At 46.9% G+C, this 23,734-nt stretch overlaps 2 protein-coding genes across 2 annotated transcripts in view; one reads left to right on the forward strand and one right to left on the reverse strand.

The window, feature by feature from the left end:
• LOC115128655 (tax1-binding protein 1 homolog A) overlaps positions 1-8,341 on the forward strand; it is a 41,498-nt gene extending 33,157 nt beyond the window's left edge. Inside the window, 5 exon segments of the mRNA XM_029658716.2 lie at positions 830-1,016; positions 1,345-1,362; positions 1,365-1,537; positions 5,882-5,967; positions 6,951-8,341. Of these exon segments, the coding sequence (XP_029514576.2) occupies positions 830-1,016; positions 1,345-1,362; positions 1,365-1,537; positions 5,882-5,967; positions 6,951-7,161 (675 nt within the window). The 3' untranslated portion in view covers positions 7,162-8,341.
• A 5,444-nt stretch (positions 8,342-13,785) lies between these two features.
• The window catches only part of LOC115128656 (juxtaposed with another zinc finger protein 1-like), a 36,323-nt gene continuing 26,374 nt past the window's right edge, over positions 13,786-23,734 (reverse strand). Inside the window, exons 3-5 of the mRNA XM_029658719.2 lie at positions 19,522-19,718; positions 14,382-14,551; positions 13,786-13,963 (exon numbers count right to left, since the gene is read on the reverse strand). Coding sequence (XP_029514579.1) covers positions 13,787-13,963; positions 14,382-14,551; positions 19,522-19,718 — 544 coding nt within the window. The 3' untranslated portion in view covers position 13,786. The remainder of the gene's footprint in view (positions 13,964-14,381; positions 14,552-19,521; positions 19,719-23,734) is intronic.

Raw genomic sequence — 23,734 nt, forward strand, 5'->3', positions numbered from 1 at the left:
ACCCACTTTGCCAAAGCACAGCCCCCACACCACTACAGGGATGTCTTCAACCACCAACTTACCATCCTGAGACAAGGCCGAGTATAGCCCACAAAGATCTCCGCTACGGCACAACCCAAGGAGGGGCGCCAACCCAGACAGGAAGATCACATCAGTGACTCAACCCACTCAAGTGACGCACCCCTCCTATGGGACGGCATGAAAGAGCACCAATAAGCCAGTGACTCAGCCCCTGTAATAGGGTTAGAGGCAGAGAATCCCAGTGGAAAGAGGGGAACCAGGCCAGGCATAGACCGCAAGGGTGGTTCGTTGCTCCAGAGCCTTTCCATTCACCTTCACACTCCCGGGCCAGACTCCACTCAATCATATGACCCACTGAAGAGTTGAGTCTTCAGTAAAGACTTAAAGGTTGAGACCGAGTTTGCGTCTCTCACATGGGTAGGCAGAGCATTCCATAAAAATGGAGCTCAAACTATTGGCACAGTTTGCTGGACTAAGACAACACCAATGACAATATATCCTCCAAACCACGGCTTCTGTGGCATTATCACTTAAATACATAGTTACAGTTATACATACAGACATGCATTTTCTGTATATCTAAGATTGTGGCCCAGCCTAAAGGGACATTTCACTCATAAATGTAAGTTTGTCAAATATGTTCAGACTTTAAAAGTAGAGTAATGTCAAGCTGAAACCACGCCCCATTGCATAGTTTTTTTTATCCAGCTGTATGAATGAAATGGATTTCCTGGTTTTATTCGGTGCTGATATTTGTTTCAAATTATTGAAGTTGTTCTCAGTGGCCGTCTCCTTGTCCCCGTGCCAGGAGCTGCATCAGTGTCAGGACCGACAGAGGGAGCAGGAGGCTGAGGGTCAGGGGTCAGAGGTCAAACAGCCTGTGTTGCTACGCTACCCCCTGCCCTACCCCCAGGACCCCTCCCCACCCCCCCTGGTACCCCAGAGACCTGCAGAATTGCAGTACGGGAACCCCTACTCCACCGACAACACTCGAGGTGAAACCCTCTGCCCCCATCTATCTGTCTGTCTCTTTGGCTGTCATCTCAACAGGCATCTCTACATCACTCTAGCTATCTACAATCTACAATATCTGTGTTTGTCTAAGGGTTTCTACATTTTTTTGTTGTCTTACTGTCTCTCTCGATCTCCCCTTCTCTTTTCGCTGTATCTTCTCTCACTGTCAACCTGTTACATTCTCCTCCTCCCATAGGTCTGTTGAACCCCAGCCACATCTCCCTCTCTCCCAGCTAAAGAGACATCGATCCTGCTCGTTTTCAGTGGTGACACCTCCTGTTTTCTGTGTGGCTGTTGTGTTTTCTCCAGACGGGGCAGACGGTGCCCTGTCCCTGAGCAGATGCCCCGCCCCCCTCCCGAGGCCCCTGGTGCATGCGCCCCTCCGGCCACCCCCCCGACCCCTGGTCCAGGCTGGGAGAGAGAGGTGGTCTGCATCCAGCCCTCCTCGCGAAGCATGAGCCCCCCCGACGGACTGGAGCACCCCCCCGAGGAGCCACGCAACGTGAGTTCATATACACACACACACACACACTCTGCTGAGTTCTGTAACCTAGTCCTCTTTTATTGCTGTTTTTTATGTCCGTTTCTGTCCTCCACTGCCAATCCTTTTTCCACGTACACTGAGTAAACCAAACATTAAGAACACTTTCCTAGTATTGAATTGCACCCCCCCTTTTGCCCTCAGAACAGCCTCAATTCATCAGGGCATGGACTCTGTCGAAAGCCCATGCCATGTTGACTCCAATGCTTCCCACAGTTGGCTGGATGTCTTTTTGGTGGTGGATCATTCTTGATACACGTGGGAAACTGTTGAGCGTGAAAAACCCAGCAGCGTTGCCGTTCTTGACACAAAACGGTGTGCCTAGGACCTACTACCATACCTCGTTCAAAGGCACTTACATTTTTTAATGGCACACAATCCTTAACAAGTTCATAGCTTTCACCTGGATACACCTGGTCAGTCTGTCATGGAAAGAACAGGTGTTCTTAATGTTTTGTAAAGTCAGTGCATTTACTTTAGCTTGTTCTCTTGTATCCCACGTTCTATTTCTCCCTCTCCTCTGTCCCATCTTTACCATATTTCTTTCCTTTCCAAAGTCCCCTGTTTTTACCCTCTAACCATTTCATTATATTCTTTATCTTCTTCTTATCTGTCTTCTTCTCTTACACCCTCTGTCTCTTCCTCTCTCTCTCCCTGCTGTTTCTCCTTCGTTCACATATACACACCTTTCAAACCAATACACTTTTTTTGCCAACTGTAACATCGCGGCAACATTTTTCCACCTTTTCTTTATATCTGAAAAGTGTTGCTGGTATCAAAGCCTAAACTTTTATTTCCGCGAACCGACCTAGTGATGACTGCGGTGAAGTGCTGCCTACGGCTTGGTATGAAATGTAGCCGTAATGCTGAGGCAGAATTGGCGCGCACTACACCCCAAAGTTCTTGATAGTTGATAGGTAGCGACTATCCTCCTGGCAGTTCTTAACTTTGCAATGCATGTGACTTCACCCACCACATGTACTGTTTTCTTAAGCCAGGGTCTTCCCAAACTAGGCCCTGGGGCCTGCCTTGGTCCACGTTTCGTTTTTTGCCCTAGCATTACACAGCTGATTCACATGATCAAATCTTGATGATGAATTCATTATTTAAATCAGATGTGTAGTGCTAGGTCAAGAATCTAAATGTGCACTCCTTGGGGTCCCCAGGACCGAGTTTGGGAAACACTGTCTCAACCACAAAAAATGTGTTTTCTTTTCACTGAATCTTCGTTTGGATATTGGTTAGGCTACAATTATGCTCTGGTAATGTCAGCTAAGTTGAGGTGAGTGCTGCTCATGGTCATCTTGTCTGGTTGGCTCATTATTAAACACTGATCAGAACGTTTTGACAGCATGTTATATAGTTTAACAAGTGGATTATTTTGCTCTTCACTCGCATGTCGCTTATGCTGCGTTCAAAACAACTGGGAACTCTGAAATCTCTGACTTCAGTGTGTTCAAAACAACTGGGAACTCTGAAATCTCTGACTTCAGTGTGTTCAAAACAACTGGGAACTCTGAAATCTCTGACTTCAGTGTGTTCAAAACAACTGGGAACTCTGAAATCTCTGACTTCGGTGTGTTCAAAACAACTGGGAACTCTGAAATCTCTGACTTCGGTGTGTTCAAAACAACTGGGAACTCTGAAATCTCTGACTTCGGTGTGTTCAAAACAACTGGGAACTCTGAAATCTCTGACTTCGGTGTGTTCAAAACAACTGGGAACTCTGAAATCTCTGACTTCGGTGTGTTCAAAACAACTGGGAACTCTGAAATCTCTGACTTCGGTGTGTTCAAAACAACTGGGAACTCTGAAATCTCTGACTTCGGTGTGTTCAAAACAACTGGGAACTCTGAAATCTCTGACTTCGGTGTGTTCAAAACAACTGGGAACTCTGAAATCTCTGACTTCAGTGTGTTCAAAACAACTGGGAACTCTGAAATCTCTGACTTCAGTGTGTTCAAAACAACTGAGAACTCTGGGGAAAAACTTGCTCCGACTGGGGAAAATTCCCTTTGAACGCTCATCCAACTCCGGAACAAGTGCCTCTTTCTAGAGCTTTGACTTTCCGACCTGAAGGTCAATGGCGTCATGATTTGACCCCAGTTGTTTTGAACGTGGCATTAGTAGACTAGGCTTATTCCCGACCTGTGACTTGACTCATCAATGTGACTTTGTTTCCCTGAATATCTGTCTGTATAGAAACCAATTAAAAGGGAAGTTGACCCATTTTTATATGTGGCCTTAGTCTTTCTGTGCTTGTAGTTGATCCCCCAAACAGGATTATATATATATATATTTGGTTGTGTTACAAAAAAAATTGGTTGTCACACTTTGCTGAGACATCACTTGCCATTGACTACAATGCACTATGAACATGTGTCTAAAGTATGAAATGCTCCAAAACACTCCAAACAAACTCATATAACATCACGATCTCATTCTGGATAATGTCTCTACACAAAAAACGAAACAAAATATTTAACAAAACGGTTTGGTTGATCAACTACAAGCAACTACAATGAAATGTCACGTTTACATAAGTATTCAGACCCTTTAATCAGTACTTTGGCCTTTAAGCACCTTTGGCAGCGATTACAGCCTCGTGTCTTCTTGGGTATGACACTACAAGCTTGGCACATCTGTATTTGGGGAGTTTCTCCCCTTCTTTTCTGTAGAAACTCTTAAGCTCTGTCAGGTTGGATGGGGAGCGTCGCTGCACTGCTATTTTTAGGTCTCTCCAGAGATATTCGATCGGGTACAAGTCCGGGCTCCGACTGGGCCACTCAAGGACATTCAGAGACTTGTCCCAAAGCAACACCTATGTTGTCTTGGTAGTGTACTTAGGGTCGTTGTCCTGTTGGAAGGTGAACCTTCACCCCAGTTTGAGGTCCTGAGCGCTCTGGAGCAGGTTTTCATCAAGGATGTCTCTGTACTTTGCTCCTTTCATCTTTGCCTCGATCCTGACTCGTCTCCCAGTCAATATGGCAGAAAAACATCCCCATAGCATGATGCTGCCACCATGCTTCACCGTAGGGATGGTGCCAGGTTTCTTCCAGATGTGACGCTTGGCATTCAGGCGAAAGAGTTTAATCTTGGTTTCATCAGACCAGAGAATCTTGTTCTCATGGTCTGAGAGTCCTTTAGGTGCCTTTTGGCAAACTCCAAGCGGGCTGTCATATGCCTTGCACTGAGGAGTGGGCACTCTACCATAAAGGCCTGATTAGTGGAGTGCTGCAGAGATGCTTTTCCTTCTCCCATCTCCACAGCGGAACCTTGGATTTCTGTCAGTGTGACCATCAGGTTTTTTGTTAGCTCCCTGACCATGGCCCTTCTCCCCCAATTGCTCCATTTCGCCGGGCAGTCAGCTCTAGGAAGAGTCTTGGTGGTTCTAAACTTCTTCCATTTAAGAATGATGGAGGCCACAGTGTTCTTAGGGACCTTCAATGCTGCAGACATTTTGGTACCCTTCCCCAGATCTGTGCCTCGACACAATCCTGTCTCGGAGCTCTACGGACGATTCCTTCAACCTCATGGCTTGGTTTTTGCTCTGACATGCACTGTCAGCTGTGGCACCTTATATAGACAGGTGTGTGTCTTTCCAAATCATGTCCAATCAATTGAATTTACCACAGGTGGACTCCAATCAAGTTGTAGAAACATCTCAAGCATTCTTTGTGATGGTGTCTATTCAATGGGTTTATTAAAGTGACATTGGCCCACGTCTACTCCTAAACTTGCTGACATGTGTACAGGAGATATAAAAGGTCTGTCCCGGCAGGAATGTGCTATAAATGGGGACTAGATGAATTGGGATCCAAAAAATTGGCAGATCTTTATTTTAGTGGCAACATTCCGTACAGTCTGTCTGTAAAGGGTATAAAACAGAAGGACCCCAGGGTGGCCAGAGATGGAGGAGAGTTCTTTAACGTCTCCCACTCTGAGCTCGTTAGTGTTAGATTGACGTCCGCGGGGGCTGGATGAGGCTAATTGGTAGAAGTTGCCCTTGGGCGCAGATGTAGGATCAGTTTATCCTCCCCAAATCTTGTCCTCAAGCATTAGGGAGGGAAATGCTAAATTGACCTTAGATCAGTTACTATGGGCAACTTCATCTTACATCCCAATGGTGTATTAGGAGGGCATCGCAGACACACACACTGCTCTTCACTGGTATCATGACCCTCTCCTCTCTAGCTCTATTAACACTCTATTAACCTTTGAAGAGAGTCATCAGTGTTCAGACAGCCATGGTTTGAGAGAGTGTGTGTGTTGCATGCAGTAATGGTGTGTGTGTATATATTATAGGTCGGTGATGGGGAGCAGCCTGCCTGCAATCATCAGTCCAGCAGCAGACGCAACGACAACAGGAGCAGCTTCTGTTTTGACCCCAGGTAACACACACACTCCACACAGACAATACACAAAATGCTATCCCAGCTTTACCAACACACACAAAACCTAACCCTACAGTCTCTTCTCCCTCTCTCTCCCCCTCTGCTCCCTCTCTCTGCTCCACCTCTTCTCCCTCTCTCTGCTCCACCTCTTCTTCCTCTCTCTGCTCCACCTCTTCTCCCCCTCTGCTCCCTCTCTCTCCCCCCTGCTCCACCTCTTCTCCCTCTCTCTGCTCCACCTCATCTCCCGCTCTCTGCTCCACCTCTTCTCCCTCTCTGCTCCCTCTCTCTGCTCCCCTTCTCCCTCTCTGCTCCCCTTCTTCTCCCTCTCTGCTCCCCTTCTGCTCCCGCTCTCTGCTCCACCTCTTCTCCCTCTCTGCTCCCCTTCTGCTCCACCTCTTCTCCCTCTCTGCTCCACCTCTGCTCCCTCCACCTCTGCTCCCTCTCTCCACCTCTCTGCTCCCTCTCTTCTGATCCTTTTCTCTCTGCTCCCTCTCTCCACCTCTCTGCTCCCTCCACCTCTCTGCTCCCTCTCTTCTGATCCTTTTCTCTCTGCTCCCTCTCTCCACCTCTCTGCTCCCTCTCTTCTGATCCTTTTCTCTCTGCTCCCTCTCTCCACCTCTCTGCTCCCTCCACCTCTCTGCTCCCCCTCTGCTCCCTCCACCTCTCTGCTCCCTCTCTTCTGCTCCCTCCACCTCTCTGCTCCCTCTCTTCTGATCCTTTTCTCTCTGCTCCCTCTCTCCTCCTCTCTGCTCTCCCTCTGCTCCCTCTCTCCACCTCTCTGCTCCCTCCACCTCTGCTCTCTCTCTGCTCCCTCTCTCCACCTCTCTGCTCCCTCCACCTCTCTGCTCCCTCTCTTCTGATCCTTTTCTCTCTGCTCCCTCTCTCTCGCCACCTCGCTGTTCCCCCTCTCTCCTGACTCTCTACTCCCTCTCTCTCTCTCCTCCTCATCTATTATTGTCTATGCCCCCCCCTCCACTCAGTAATGAAGTCCACAAGCGCTGCCCGTTGTGCGAGGTGATCTTCCCGCCCCACTTTGAGCAGCGTAGCTTTGAGCAGCACGTGGAGAGCCACTGGAAGGTGTGTCCCGTGTGCTCTGAGCAGTTCCCCCTCGACTGCCATCAGCAGCTCTTCCAGAAGCACGTGCTCACACACTTTGATGGCCATGTGCTAAACTTCGACAACATGGAGTAGCGGGGAGGTTGGGGTGTGTGTAAAGGGGAAGGTTGGATTAAATTAAAATAATTCTAGGAACATGTGCACAAATTGGGATTTGGGATGATTTCATTTCAACTCTGACTAGGAGGGGAGATTACAAATCATCACATCAACAATTGAAAAATAATCTGGGGAAAATTACTCTTTTAAATGTTCTGAATTTAAATGGAATTAACTTCAATCCTGGCCTCACATGCTACCTTTCAGTTAAGTAAAGGTTAAATAATAAATAAATGCTTACCTTTCAAAAACATCAAGGAGTGTGTAAGGGGGAGTTTGTCAGTTCCGGTTTAGGGAAATAATTGTAAAAAATACTTTGCGTGAGAAGTTCGGATCACTTTGGTTTTGTCCCATGTTGATGATGTCATTTTTCTGCTTCGGGGTTGTAGTGTCATCACTGCATGTGTTTAGTATCCGTAGGATTCATCACTCCGTAGCCACACCTAGAAACAGGTGACATCCAGGGATTGGGAGTAGGTTGACGTTGCCTCTACATTGATCTAAGGTCAGTTTTGGGTTTTACCTAATGGTTAAGGTTGGGTAATCTGATCCTAGATCTGTGGTTAGGGGAAACTAATGTACAGCATGACAGACTCTTGTCAGCAAAAGACATCAGACATTAAAAAAAAATAAAAACAGGAAATAGCACCACTGTTTAAATTTGACTGCACTAAAAAGGCTTCATTATTCTGAATGTATGTATATATATGAGAAGTAGGACTATTATGGAGAAATGTGGCTGAATTGCTCGTTACCTCAATGTTTTAGTAGTGACAGAATGATGGACCAATTGTTTTACTTCCTGGTCTCTGGATAGGCTAACATTCTCCTTCAGTAGGAGGGAAGGTAACTGGAAATATGACTGCTATAGAAAAACTACTGTACACCTGGCTATGGTCTCTTTCACTGTGTTAAGTCTATGACCTGAGACTCATCTTTTCCTCCTTTGTCGGGGTCAGTTTCTGTTGGCTGTGCGTGCGTCTCCACATTGAGTCTCCTTTAGTTCTTGACATCTGTCTGTCTGAGATTTGACTGTTCTTTCCACGTGACCACAGTGCTGTACTTTTGGCTTCAAAGTTGCAGCTTTGAGAGTGAGTGTAGGTTTGTATGTGTGCATTAAAAATATCTTTATGAATAAAGTACACCTGTCAAATGGATACAATTGTCATTTTGTCTTTGGGGGTCACAACACACCAATCAACCACAGACAGTTCTGGGCTCCAGAGTTTTTTTATGTAATGTCATTTTACATTTATGAAGCAGCTTCTTGTATATAAAGACAGTTTGACATAGTACACAGGTCTCCCTACTCATAACCTCTGCACAAATAGGAAACATATGAAAATATAATTTAAAAGCACTTAAGACACATTACAATACATTCACTGTACACAGTATATCGAAATAGTCCCCCTCATACACACACGGCTAATGTAATCCTCCCATCCCCACTAATACTGTTAGTCGCCCTGTTAAAGTGTAACCATGGCGACCTGCGTCTCCGATCCCTTGCCAGAAAGCTGCTACGGAGCCAAGGCTTCCAAGTACGGAAAACCCGGCACAGAGTCCGGAACACCACACAAAAACACTACCCCAACGATGCTACCTTCCTCTTTCACTGCCATTTTCTTTCTGTCTTGTATCCTGGGCCTGTGTTCAACGCATCTCAGAGTAGGAGTACTGTTCTAGGATCAGGTCCCCCCCTCCTACGATTTTAAAAGGAAAATCTGATCAGCATTCCTACTCTGAAATGCTTTGTGAATACGGGCCCTGACCTTAACGGCACTTTGCCACACTCGTGTGTGGTGGGGGACCATCACACAACTGAATGACAGGTTAGAAATGTTTTGACAAAATGGCACCACTGACATTCCACCACTCCGCTGTACTCTGAAAGCATGATATCCCAACTGGATCACATGTCCACCACTCTCCTGCTCTACAGGAGCAATGGCCTTGGTATGGCACTACTTTTGACCAGGGCCCATAGGAATAGGGTGCAATTTGGGACTCGCCCAGTGACCTGGCACTGACATTTGAGCCTCAGCCATAAATTGTAACACTATAGAGGACTAACAGAGAAAGAAGAATAACACTAGAAGCTCAGATACTGCAGAAAGACTCTCCTAAGAAGCAACTCACACTGACTACTGGAATGCTGTGGTCTACAACGCAAGGCAAAGGTTGTAGGTGTAATCTCTCGACACACACACATACCTTAAGACAAAAGCATGCACACACAGTCACACTTGAGGCACAATGAGACCATATTTCCTTGACACTTTTGCGAGTCTCTAAGATGAAACCTTATGACAGTCTCTCTCCCCCCTCAGGCACATGGTAATGTCAATGTTTGGCAGTAGAGAGCTGTTGGCAATGATCATGGAAAAGAAACCAGAAACAATACTTGGCAAATGGAATAGAATAGAGCATGATGCCTCAACTGGTCTGCTCACACTAGTCTGGAATAACCTTCTAGAATACAGTATGATGCCTCAACTGGTCTGCTCACACTAGTCTGGAATAACCTTCTAGAATACAGTATGATGCCTCAACTGGTCTGCTCACACTAGTCTGGAATAACCTTCTAGAATACAGTATGATGCCTCAACTGGTCTGCTCACACTAGTCTGGAATAACCTTCTAGAATACAGTATGATGCCTCAACTGGTCTGCTCACACTAGTCTGGAATAACCTTCTAGAATACAGGATGGACAATACATTCCGGAATCATTGGGGATCAGTCCTATAACAGTGGGAATGAAGGGATTAAATACTTTCTCTATATGGGCCAAATGATAGCATGTAACTTCAGCGCAAATCGTGCATTAAATAGCAATAGGAGAAACCATTTTTTTTTTGTACACAGATCTGAAGTTAGAATTCAAGCCCTAGTCAGTTTGTTTTTTGCTGCTGGGAATATCTAGACCGGAGGTCACCTAGCTGTTTCAACTTTGAACTATGACACCACAGAACAGATTGTCTCAGGGGGTTGAGGAATGAAACACACTTATCGATAAAATATCTGGAAAATATATTGAAAAATAAAGTATAAAATAAAGCAACTATTTTGTATATGGTTATGAATACTTATATATTTGTGTATATACACACATCTAATGTTTATATATCTATATATAGACTTAAACACAACTCCTTCCTCCTCTTGCCCTCATCCTTCTCTCACATTACTCCCCTTTTTTTAATATTTTTTTTTTTTACAGTTAGCACCGTATGTCAATACAAAAAGTAAGGACAATTGTTGTGATAGCATGAGAATGTGCAAATGTACAACAACAAAACTAAGCCTATAGAGATAGCATGTCAAAACCATACAACATAATACAAGACAAAGTCTAAACAACTTAAAGCATGCACTAGATCCTTTAGTGTGTGGCAGGAAGGGATAGGGGTTTGGGTTGTCACCCCTAAGATTAGCCCAGAGGGGATAGGGGTTTGGGTTGTCACCCCTAAGATTAGCCCAGAGGGGATAGGGGTTTGGGTTGTCACCCCTAAGATTAGCCCAGAGGGGATAGGGGTTTGGGTTGTCACCCCTAAGATTAGGCCAGAGGGGATAGGGGTTTGGGTTGTCACCCCTAAGATTGGGCCAGAGGGGATAGGGGTTTGGGTTGTCACCCCTAAGATTGGGCCAGACGGGATAGGGGTTGTCATCCCTAAGATTAGGCCAGAGGGGATAAGGGTTGTCACCCCTAAGATTAGGCCAGCGGGGATAGGGGTTGTCACCCCTAAGATTGGGCCAGAAGGGATAGGGGTTTGGGTTGTCACCCCTAAGATTAGGCCAGAGGGGATAGGGGTTTGCGTTGTCAACCCTAAGACTGGGCCAGAAGGGATAGGGGTTTGGGTTGTCACCCCTAAGATTGGGCCAGAAAGGATAGGGGTTTGGGTTGTCACCCCCATGTTGGGCCAGAAGGGATAGGGGTTTGGGGTGTCACCCCTATGTTGGGCCAGAAGGGATAGGGGTTTGGGGTGTCACCCCTATGTTGGGCCAGAAGGGATAGGGGTTTGGGTTGTCACCCCTATGTTGGGCCAGAAGGGATAGGGGTTTGGGTTGTCACCCCTATGTTGGGCCAGAAGGGATAGGGGTTTGGGGTGTCACCCCTATGTTGGGCCAGAAGGGATAGGGGTTTGGGTTGTCACCCTATGTTGGGCCAGAAGGGGTAGGGGTTTGGGTTGTCACCCTATGTTGGGCCAGAAGGGATAGGGGTTTGGGTTGTCACCCCTATGTTGGGCCAGAAGGGATAGGGGTTTGGGTTGTCACCGCTATGTTGGGCCAGAAGGGATAGGGGTTTGGGTTGTCACCCCTATGTTGGGCCAGAAGGGATAGGGGTTTGGATTGTCACCCCTATGTTGGGCCAGAAGGGATAGGGGTTTGGGTTGTCACCCCTAAGATTGGGCCAGACGGGATAGGGGTTGTCATCCCTAAGATTAGGCCAGAGGGGATAAGGGTTGTCACCCCTAAGATTAGGCCAGCGGGGATAGGGGTTGTCACCCCTAAGATTGGGCCAGAAGGGATAGGGGTTTGGGTTGTCACCCCTAAGATTAGGCCAGAGGGGATAGGGGTTTGCGTTGTCAACCCTAAGACTGGGCCAGAAGGAATAGGGGTTTGGGTTGTCACCCCTAAGATTGGGCCAGAAAGGATAGGGGTTTGGGTTGTCAACCCTATGTTGGGCCAGAAGGGATAGGGGTTTGGGTTGTCACCCCCATGTTGGGCCAGAAGGGATAGGGGTTTGGGGTGTCACCCCTATGTTGGGCCAGAAGGGATAGGGGTTTGGGGTGTCACCCCTATGTTGGGCCAGAAGGGATAGGGGTTTGGGTTGTCACCCCTATGTTGGGCCAGAAGGGATAGGGGTTTGGGTTGTCACCCCTATGTTGGGCCAGAAGGGATAGGGGTTTGGGGTGTCACCCCTATGTTGGGCCAGAAGGGATAGGGGTTTGGGTTGTCACCCCTATGTTGGGCCAGAAGGGATAGGGGTTTGGGTTGTCACCCCTATGTTGGGCCAGAAGGGATAGGGGTTTGGGGTGTCACCCCTATGTTGGGCCAGAAGGGATAGGGGTTTGGGTTGTCACCCCTATGTTGGGCCAGAAGGGGTAGGGGTTTGGGTTGTCACCCCTATGTTGGGCCAGAAGGGATAGGGGTTTGGGTTGTCACCCCTATGTTGGGCCAGAAGGGATAGGGGTTTGGGTTGTCACCGCTATGTTGGGCCAGAAGGGATAGGGGTTTGGGTTGTTACCCCTATGTTGGGCCAGAAGGGATAGGGGTTTGGATTGTCACCCCTATGTTGGGCCAGAAGGGATAGGGGTTTGGGTTGTCACCCCTAAGATTGGGCCAGACGGGATAGGGGTTGTCATCCCTAAGATTAGGCCAGAGGGGATAAGGGTTGTCACCCCTAAGATTAGGCCAGCGGGGATAGGGGTTGTCACCCCTAAGATTGGGCCAGAAGGGATAGGGGTTTGGGTTGTCACCCCTAAGATTAGGCCAGAGGGGATAGGGGTTTGCGTTGTCAACCCTAAGACTGGGCCAGAAGGGATAGGGGTTTGGGTTGTCACCCCTAAGATTGGGCCAGAAAGGATAGGGGTTTGGGTTGTCACCCCTATGTTGGGCCAGAAGGGATAGGGGTTTGGGTTGTCACCCCCATGTTGGGCCAGAAGGGATAGGGGTTTGGGGTGTCACCCCTATGTTGGGCCAGAAGGGATAGGGGTTTGGGGTGTCACCCCTATGTTGGGCCAGAAGGGATAGGGGTTTGGGTTGTCACCCCTATGTTGGGCCAGAAGGGATAGGGGTTTGGGTTGTCACCCCTATGTTGGGCCAGAAGGGATAGGGGTTTGGGGTGTCACCTCTATGTTGGGCCAGAAGGGATAGGGGTTTGGGTTGTCACCCCTATGTTGGGCCAGAAGGGGTAGGGGTTTGGGTTGTCACCCCTATGTTGGGCCAGAAGGGATAGGGGTTTGGGTTGTCACCCCTATGTTGGGCCAGAAGGGATAGGGGTTTGGGTTGTCACCGCTATGTTGGGCCAGAAGGAATAGGGGTTTGGGTTGTCACCCCTATGTTGGGCCAGAAGGGATAGGGGTTTGGATTGTCACCCCTATGTTGGGCCAGAAGGGATAGGGGTTTGGGTTGTCACCGCTATGTTGGGCCAGAAGGGATAGGGGTTTGGGTTGTCACCCCTATGTTGGGCCAGAAGGGATAGGGGTTTGGGTTGTCACCCTATGTTGGGCCAGAAGGGATAGGGGTTTGGGTTGTCACCCCTATGTTGGGCCAGAAGGGATAGGGGTTTGGGTTGTCACCCCTATGTTGGGCCAGAAGGGATAGGGGTTTGGGTTGTCACCCCTATGTTGGGCCAGAAGGGATAGGGGTTTGGGTTGTCACCCCTATGTTGGGCCAGAAGGGATAGGGGTTTGGGTTGTCACCCCTATGTTGGGCCGGAAGGGATAGGGATGTTTTGGGAGGTTGGGAGAGGTGAGGTGGATATTGACAATTGAAAAAGTTTGGGGTGGTTGGGTGGGTAGTGCTGGTGAGGAATATGGTTTGGGGGGGTATACATGGTGGGGTGTGACCAGGGGTTGTCACGATGATCGTCTCTAGCCCTGCATCTTGCGGATGATGTCGGCGGAGACGGGCGGGTGGAAGTTGATGGTGTGGTGTCTCAGGCCCTGGGACGTCTTGTAGCTCTTCCCACAGCGGCACTTGAAGGGCTTCCGCACACGGATCTGTGTCCGGTGGCCGTTCTTGGCATGGTATTTAATACCGTTCACATTCTGAATGACGGGGAGAGACATTATCAGGAGGGCAACAGGAGGACCCTGGGCTGGGCTAGCGGTTTAAGACTCCAGAATACCTGTGCAAGTGTGGGTTTAAATTCAAATGACTGCTGTTCTAACACACCCCCTCCCATCTCTCATCCCATCCTTACTATCCCATCTAATAAATTAAAAAAGGAATAAAAATAATAATTTCCCTTTACATTTTCTCAGTGAGGATCCCGAAAAGCAACATCCAGGAACGACATTGCAAATGTTGACATTGCTAGAGGAAGATCCTGTATTGAAGTGAAAACCTCCAGTACTCAGATCATAGGCTATACTGAACTGATATGTAGATGACTGGAGTATAGCAGAAGAATAGAGCTAGGCACCACATACAGTGAAGTGAGCTGGGGCTGAGTGTGTACTGCACCTTGTATCTCTTTTTGCAGCCAGGCACAGGGCAGGCGAAGGGTTTCTCCTCCCCTCCATTCATACACATGGAGCTGAGGATAGACTCGGAGCTGATGGCACTCTCCGTGGTCCAGGACTCATCACTGTCTGACTCCTCATAGTCCACCTCCTCATCATCATACTCACTGCCTGGAGGGGGAACACACACAGAGAGTAAGGAGACGGAGAGAACATAACTATAGGGGAAACACAGACAGTTACATCTGTCTATCGTCTCAAGGAGAGGGGCATAGAGCAGAGAGGGAGAGGGGAATTTGATGGAACTAGCACAGGGGAGGGTTTGGTGTATGTGTGTGTGAGTCAGGGGAACCCAGGGGGAGGGGGTTGGCTCCCTGAAAGAGATCATTAAGTGGGAGGTATCCTCGTTGCTTTGCCTGGAAAAAGTGCACAACTTTTTCCACTCTCACATTGACTATTACAACCCCATCCCACACTACCCCCACCATTACACAGGAAACACTTCGCCTCAGCAGGAGGAAGTGGATGGCACCCTGGCACATGTTAAAAGGATTTCAACAAGGGTGTGTGTGGGTGCGTGGTTATGTAAGCGTAGACCTAATGCTGCGATTGGAAACATTTGGGCAGGAATTGCACATCTACTTTTGGGCTCTGACACACACACACGCAAACACAGTGCGATTCCCAATAGGAAGTGCGACTCCCAATAGGGATGTTCCATTGAGCCTCAGTCTAGAACACTCCTAATAGGACTGTTCAAATGACCCTCCGTCTAGGACACTCCTAATAGGACTGTTCCAATGACGCTCAGTCTAGGACACTCCCAATAGGAATTTTCCAATGACCCTCAGTCTAGGACACTCCTAATAAGAATGTTCCATTGAGCCTCAGTCTAGAACACTCCTAATAGGCGCTGACAGAGATGGCCGCCTCGCTTCACATTCCTAGGAAACTATGCAGTTTTTTGTTTTTTTACGTGTTATTTCTTACATTAGTACCCCAGGTCATCTTAGGTTTCATTACATACAGTCGAGAAGAACTACTGAATATAAGATCAGCGTCAACTCACCATCAGTACGACCAAGAATATGTTTTTCGCGACGCGGATCCTGTGTTCTGCCTTACAAACAGGACAACGGAATGGATCGCATGCAGCGACCCAAAAAAACGTCTCCGAAAAAGAGGGAAACGAGGCGGTCTTCTGGTCAGACTCCGGAGACGGGCACATCGTGCACCACTCCCTAGCATTCTTCTTGCCAATGTCCAGTCTCTTGACAACAAGGTTGATGAAATCCGAGCAAGGGTAGCATTCCAGAGGGACATCAGAGACTGTAACGTTCTGTGCTTCACGGAAACATGGCTCACTGGAGAGACGCTATCCGAAGCGGTGCAGCCAACGGGTTTCTCCACGCATCGCGCCGACAGAAACAAACACCTTTCTGGTAAGAAGAGGGACGGGGGCGTATGCCTTATGGCTAACGAGACATGGTGTGATGAAAGAAACATACAGGAACTCAAATCCTTCTGTTCACCTGATTTAGAATTCCTCACAATCAAATGTAGACCGCATTATCTACCAAGAGAATTCTCTTCGATTATAATCACAGCCGTATATATCCCCCCCCAAGCAGACACATCGATGGCTCTGAACGAACTTTATTTAACTCTTTGCAAACTGGAAACCATTTATCCGGAGGCTGTATTCATTGTAGCTGGGGATTTTAACAAGGCTAATCTGAAAACAAGACTCCCTAAATTTTATCAGCATATCGATTGCGCAACCAGGGGTGGAAAAACCTTGGATCATTGTTACTCTAACTTCCGCGACGCATATAAGGCCCTGCCCCGCCCCCCTTTCGGAAAAGCTGACCACGACTCCATTTTGTTGATCCCTGCCTACAGACAGAAACTAAAACAAGATGCTCCCACGCTGAGGTCTGTCCAACGCTGGTCCGACCAAGCTGACTCCACACTCCAAGACTGCTTCAATCACGTGGACTGGGAAATGTTTCGTATTGCGTCAGATAACAACATTGACGAATACGCTGATTCGGTGTGCGAGTTCATTAGAACGTGCGTTGAAGATGTCGTTCCCATAGCAACGATTAAAACATTCCCTAACCAGAAACCGTGGATTGATGGCAGCATTCGCGTGAAACTGAAAGCGCGAACCACTGCTTTTAATCAGGGCAAGGTGTCTGGTAACATGACCGAATACAAACAGTGCAGCTATTCCCTCCGCAAGGCTATCAAACAAGCTAAGCGTCAGTACAGAGACAAAGTAGAATCTCAATTCAACGGCTCAGACACAAGAGGCATGTGGCAGGGTCTACAGTCAATCACGGACTACAGGAAGAAATCCAGCCCAGTCACGAACCAGGATGTCTTGCTCCCAGGCAGACCAAATAACTTTTTTGCCCGCTTTGAGGACAATACAGTGCCACTGACACGGCCTGCAACGAAAACATGCGGTCTCTCCTTCACTGCAGCCGAGGTGAGTAAGACATTTAAACTTGTTAACCCTCGCAAGGCTGCAGGCCCAGACGGCATGCCCAGCCGCGACCTCAGAGCATGCGCAGACCAGCTGGCCGGTGTGTTTACGGACATATTCAATCAATCCCTATACCAGTCTGCTGTTCCCACATGCTTCAAGAGGGCCACCATTGTTCCTGTTCCCAAGAAAGCTAAGGTAACTGAGCTAAACGACTACCGCCCCGTAGCACTCACTTCCGTCATCATGAAGTGCTTTGAGAGACTAGTCAAGGATCATATCACCTCCACCCTACCTGACACCCTAGACCCACTCCAATTTGCTTACCGCCCAAATAGGTCCACAGACGATGCAATCTCAACCACACTGCACACTGCCCTAACCCATCTGGACAAGAGGAATACCTACGTGAGAATGCTGTTCATCGACTACAGCTCGGCATTCAACACCATAGTACCCTCCAAGCTCGTCATCAAGCTCGAGACCCTGGGTCTCGACCCCGCCCTGTGCAACTGGGTACTGGACTTCCTGACGGGCCGCCCCCAGGTGGTGAGGGTAGGCAACAACATCTCCACCCCGCTGATCCTCAACACTGGGGCCCCACAAGGGTGCGTTCTGAGCCCTCTCCTGTACTCCCTGTTCACCCACGACTGCGTGGCCACGCACGCCTCCAACTCAATCATCAAGTTTGCAGACGACACAACAGTGGTAGGCTTGATTACCAACAACGACGAGACGGCCTACAAGGGAGGAGGTGAGGGCCCTCGGAGTGTGGTGTCAGGAAAATAACCTCACACTCAACGACAACAAAACTAAGGAGATGATTGTGGACTTCAGGAAACAGCAGAGGGAACACCCCCCTATCCACATCGATGGAACAGTAGTGGAGAGGGTAGCAAGTTTTAAGTTCCTCGGCATACACATCACAGACAAACTGAATTGGTCCACTCACACAGACAGCATCGTGAAGAAGGCGCAGCAGCGCCTCTTCAACCTCAGGAGGCTGAAGAAATTCGGCTTGTCACCAAAAGCACTCACAAACTTCTACAGATGCACAATCGAGAGCATCCTGGCGGGCTGTATCACCGCCTGGTACGGCAACTGCTCCGCCTCAACTGTAAGGCTCTCCAGAGGGTAGTGAGGTCTGCACAACGCATCACCGGGGGCAAACTACCTGCCCTCCAGGACACCTACACCACCCGATGTTACAGGAAGGCCATAAAGATAATCAAGGACATCAACCCCCCGAGCCACTGCCTGTTCACCCCGCTATCATCCAGAAGGCGAGGTCAGTACAGGTGCATCAAAGCTGGGACCGAGAGACTGAAAAACAGCTTCTATCTCAAGGCCATCAGACTGTTAAACAGCCACCACTAACATTGAGTGGCTGCTGCCAACACACTGACACTGACTCAACTCCAGCCACTTTAATAATGGGAATTGATGGGAAATGATGTAAATATATCACTAGCCACTTTAAACAATGCTACCTTATATAATGTTACTTACCCTACATTATTCATCTCATATGCATACGTATATACTGTACTCTATATCATCGACTGCATCCTTATGTAATACATGTATCACTAGCCACTTTAACTATGCCACTTTGTTTACATACTCATCTCATATGTATATACTGTACTCGGTACCATCTACTGTATCTTGCCTATGCTGCTCTGTACCATCACTCATTCATATATCCTTATGTACATATTCTTTATCCCCTTACACTGTGTATAAGACAGTAGTTTAGGAATTGTTAGTTAGATTACTTGTTGGTTATTACTGAATTGTCGGAACTAGAAGCACAAGCATTTCGCTACACTCGCATTAACATCTGCTAACCATGTGTATGTGACAAATAAGATTTGATTTGATTTAACAGGAATGTTCCATTGAGCCTCAGTCTAGAACACTCCTAATAGGAATGTTCCATTGAGCCTCAGTCTAGAACACTCCTAATAGGAATGTTCCATTGAGCCTCAGTCTAGAACACTCCTAATAGGAATGTTCCATTGAGCCTCAGTCTAGAACACTCCTAATAGGAATGTTCCATTGACCCTCAGTCTAGAACACTCCTAATAGGAATGTTCCATTGAGCCTCAGTCTAGAACACTCCTAATAGGAATGTTCCATTGAGCCTCAGTCTAGAACACTCCTAATAGGAATGTTCCATTGAGCCTCAGTCTAGAACACTCCTAATAGGAATGTTCCATTGAGCCTCAGTCTAGAACACTAGAGGCAAAGCCATTTAGAAGACACTTTTATCCAAAGAGACTTACAGTAGTGGGTGCATACATTTCCTGATGGGTGAAAGCAGCGATAAACTCACAATCCTGGAGTTGCGAGGGGCCATACATCTTCAGTAGGGCCGAGACGATACCAGTGTTACAATATTTTTTCCATGGCAAAAATGAAAACCCGAAGCAGACCCAATTCTTTGGTCTTTTAAAAACTGTCTGTATGTAAAATATTGTGTGCCATTACTTGGAAAATAAATACATGTGACTCTGAATGATAACAAAATGATGTTTGTTTCCAACATTAGGGCGGTTAAAAAATTATTATTTTTAAAAGGTTACATCCAATTATCACAATATTGGTAACGTCCAGACGCTAATCATAAGTGTCCACTTTCTCTTACCTGTGGGTGTGCTGCTACGGAAGGAGGAGGAGGGTGTGATGGGTGGAGTCACGGGAGGTGTCAGGTTGCCGTTGCTGTGGCGTGGAGGCGTGGCCACGCTGTTTCGAGACACACCCCCTGTGATTGACAGGGAAAGTTTGGGCGTGGCCCGCTTCTTCAAGGTCTCCTGCTCCCGACGCGCCGCATCCGTCATGAACCTGGACACACATTACATGTTACACACACACACCTACAAATAAAGATGACTTAATGATAATAAAGTAGTTTCTCCCTCCCTCCCTCTTCTCCCTCCCTCCCTCGCCCTAGTAGGAAGTCTACTACAGTGAGGGAAAAAAGTATTTGATCCCCTGCTGATTTTGTACATTTGCCAACTGACAAAGAAATGATCCGTCTATAATTTTAATGGTAGGTTTATTTGAACAGTGAGAGACATAGTAGCAACAACAAAAAATCCAGAAAAATGCATGTCAAAAATTTTATAAATTGATTTGCATTTTAATGAGAGAAATAAGTATTTGACCCCTCTGCAAAACATGACTTAGTACTTGGTGGCAAAACCCTTGTTAGCAATCAGAGGTCAGACGTTTCTTGTAGTTGGCCACCAGGTTTGCACACAACTCAGGAGGGATTTTGTCCCACTCCTCTTTGCAGATCTTCTCCAAGTCATTAAGGTTTCGAGGCTGACGTTTGGCAACTCGAACCTTCAGCTCCCTCCACTGATTTTCTATGGGATTAAGGTTTGGAGACTGGCTAGGCCACTCCAGGACCTTAATGTGCTTCTTCTTGAGCCACTCCTTTGTAGGCCTTTGGCCGTGTGTTTTGGGTCATTGTCATGCTGGAATACCCATCCACGACCCATTTTCAATGCCCTGGCTGGGGGAAGGAGATTCTCACCCAAGATTTGACGGTACATGGCCCTGTCCATCGTCCCTTTGATGCGGTGAAGTTGTCCTGTCCCCTTAGCAGAAAAACACCACCAAAGCATAATGTTTTCACCTCCATGTTTGACGGTGGGGATGGTGTTCTTGGGGTCATAGGCAGCATTCCTCCTCCTCCAATCACGGCGAGTTGAGTTGATGCCAAAGAGCTCCATTTTGGTCTCATCTGATCACAACACTTTCACCCAGTTGTCCTCTGAATCATTCAGATGTTCATTGGCAAACTTCAGATGGGCATGTATATGTGCTTTCTTGAGAAGGGGGACTTTGCGGGCGCTGCAGGATTTCAGTCCTTCACGGCGTAGTGTGTTACCAATTGTTTTCTTGGTGACTATGGTCCCAGCTGCCTTGAGATCATTGACAAGATCCTCCCGTGTAGTTCTGGGCTGATTCCTCACCGTTCTCATGATCATTGCAACTCCACGAGGTGAGATCTTGCATGGAGCCACAGGCCGAGGGAGATTGACAGTTCTTTTGTGTTTCTTCCATTTGCGAATAATTGCACCAACTGTTGTCACCTTCTCACCAAGCTGCTTGGCGATGGTCTTGTAGCCCATTCCAGCCTTGTGTAGGTCTACAATCTTGTCCCTGACATCCTTGGAGAGCTCTTTGGTTTTGGCCATGGTGGAGAGTTTGGAATCTGATTGATTGCTTCTGTGGACAGGTGTCTTTTATACAGGTAACAAACTGTGATTAGGAGCACTCCCTTTAAGAGTGTGCTCCTAATCTCAGCTCGTTACCTGTATAAAAGTCAAATACTTATTTCCCTCATTAAAATGCAAATCAATTTATAACATTTTTGGCATGTGTTTTTCAGGATTTTTGTTGTTGTTATTCTGTCTCTCACTGTTCAAATAAACCTACCATTTAAAATTATAGACTGATAATTTCTTTGTCAGTGGGCAAACGTACCAAATCCGCAGGAGATCAAATACTTTTCCCCCCTCACGAACATAAATAACATGAGCATGTCTACTTCTGCTAAGCTTCTCAGTAAAGCAATAAAAGCAATCAAGAACCCCAGAAAAGTGCTAAAAATTGCCCAAGTTGACATATGTACAGTTATTCCTCCTTTAAAAGTTGCGTCATAGTGCGGCATCCATTGCGGGCTGCTGCAGCATTCTGTGGCACGTTATCTATTTGTCAGCCATTTTTTCCTGTTAATGCAAGTTATTGCTAGTTTGACCACCAGAAGGCATATTTGGGAAGCATTTGATAGTCTTCCATATTGCAGTTCAATTAAGAATTTGTTCTTAACTTATTCCACATGTGTTATTTCATAGTTGTGATGTCTTCACTATTTTGGTCATCACTAGTCGGAAGTTTACATACACTTACGTTGGAGTCATTAAAACTCGTTTTTCAACCAGTCCACAAATATCTTGTTAACAAACTATAGTTTGGGCAAGTCAGTTAGGACATCTACTTTGTGCACGACAAGTAATTTTTCCAACAATTGTTTACAGACAGATTATTTCACTTATAATTCACTGTATCACAATTTCAGTGGGTCAGAAGTTTACATACACGAAGTTGACTGTGCCTTTAAACAGCTTGGAAAATTCCAGAAAATTATGTCATGGCTTTAGAAGCTTCTGATAGGCTAATTGATATAATTTGAGTTGGATGTGTACCTGTGGATGTATTTCAAGGCCTACCTTCAGTGCCTCTTTGCTTGACATCATGGGAAAATCAAAAGAAATCAGCAAAGACCTCAGAAAAAAATTGTAGACCTCCACAAGTCTGGTTCATCCTTGGGAGCAACTTCCAAACGCCTGAAGGTACCACGTTCATCTGTACAAACAATAGTATGCAAGTATAAATACCATGGGACCACACACCCGTCATACCACTCAGGAAGGAGACGCATTCTGTCTCCTAGAGATGAATGTACTTTGGTGCGAAAAGTGCAAATCAATCCCAGAACAGCAGCAAAGGACCTTGTGAAGATGCTGGAGGAAACGGGTACAAAAGTATCTTTATCCACAGTAAAACAAGTCCTATATCGACATAACCTGGAAGGCGAAGAAGCCACTGCTCCAAAACCAGCATAAAAAAGCCAGACTACGGTTTGCAACTGCACATGGGGACAAAGATCGTACTTTTTGGAGAAATGTCCTCTGGTCTGATGAAACAAAAATATAACTGTTTGGCCCTAATGACCAATGTTATGTTTGGAGGAAAAATGGGGATGCTCGCAAGCCAAAGATCACCATCCCAACCGTGAAGCACGGGGGTGGCAGCATCATGTTGTGGGGGTGCTTTGCTGCCGGAGGGACTGGTGCACTTCACAAAATAGATGGCATCATGAGGGAGGAAAATTATGTGGATATATTGAAGCAACATCTCAAGACATCAGTCAGGAAGTTAAAGCTTGGTCGCAAATGGGTCTTCCAAATGGACAATGACCCCAAGCATACTTCCAAAGTTGTGGCAAAATGGCTTAAGGACAACAAAGTCAAGGTATTGGAGTGGCCATCACAAAGCCCTGACCTCAAACCTATAGACAATTTGTGGGCAGAACTGAAAAAGTGTGTGCGAGCAAGGAGGCCTACAAACCTGACTCGGTTACATCAGCTCTGTCAGGAGGAATGGGCCAAAATTCCCCCAACTTATTGTGGGAAGCTTGTGGAAGGCTACCCAAAACGTTTGACCCAAGTTGAACAATTTAAGGAAACGCTACCAAATACTAATTGAGTGTATGTAAACTTCTGACCCACTGGGAATGTGATGAAAGAAATAAAAGCTGAAATAAATCATTCTCTCTACTATTATTCTGACATTTCACATTCTTAGTATCACCACTTTATTTTAAGTGACCTAAGACAGGGAATTTTTACTAGGATTAAATGTCAGGAATTGTTAAAAACTGAGTTTAAGGTGTATGTAAACTTCAGATGTCAACTGTAATATTTGAAATTGGTCTTAATGTGGCTGGACCCCATGAAAAGTAGTTGCTGCCTTGGCAGAAGAAGTTGTATCCGATGTTCTGCTTGACAGAAGCATGTTTCTCCAAACCATATTGGTGTTTAAAAGCCTGAAGGATGTGGTAAAAGTGAAGGTAGGAACTGTCCTGTATGCTAATCTTTGTGTCAATGCTCCATCAGTAGAGCTGCCCTCTATAGAGTGAATGTGTGTGCGTGGCATTTACTTGTGTATCAGTGGAGGCTGCTGAGGGGAGGGCGGCTCATAATAAATGGCTGGAACGGTGCGAATGTAATGGCATCAAAAACATGGTGTTTGGTACCGTTCCACTAATTCAGCTCCAGCCATTA

This window comes from Oncorhynchus nerka, linkage group LG4 (genome assembly GCF_034236695.1).
Source record: "Oncorhynchus nerka isolate Pitt River linkage group LG4, Oner_Uvic_2.0, whole genome shotgun sequence".
In the NCBI taxonomy this organism is placed as follows: domain Eukaryota; kingdom Metazoa; phylum Chordata; class Actinopteri; order Salmoniformes; family Salmonidae; genus Oncorhynchus; species Oncorhynchus nerka.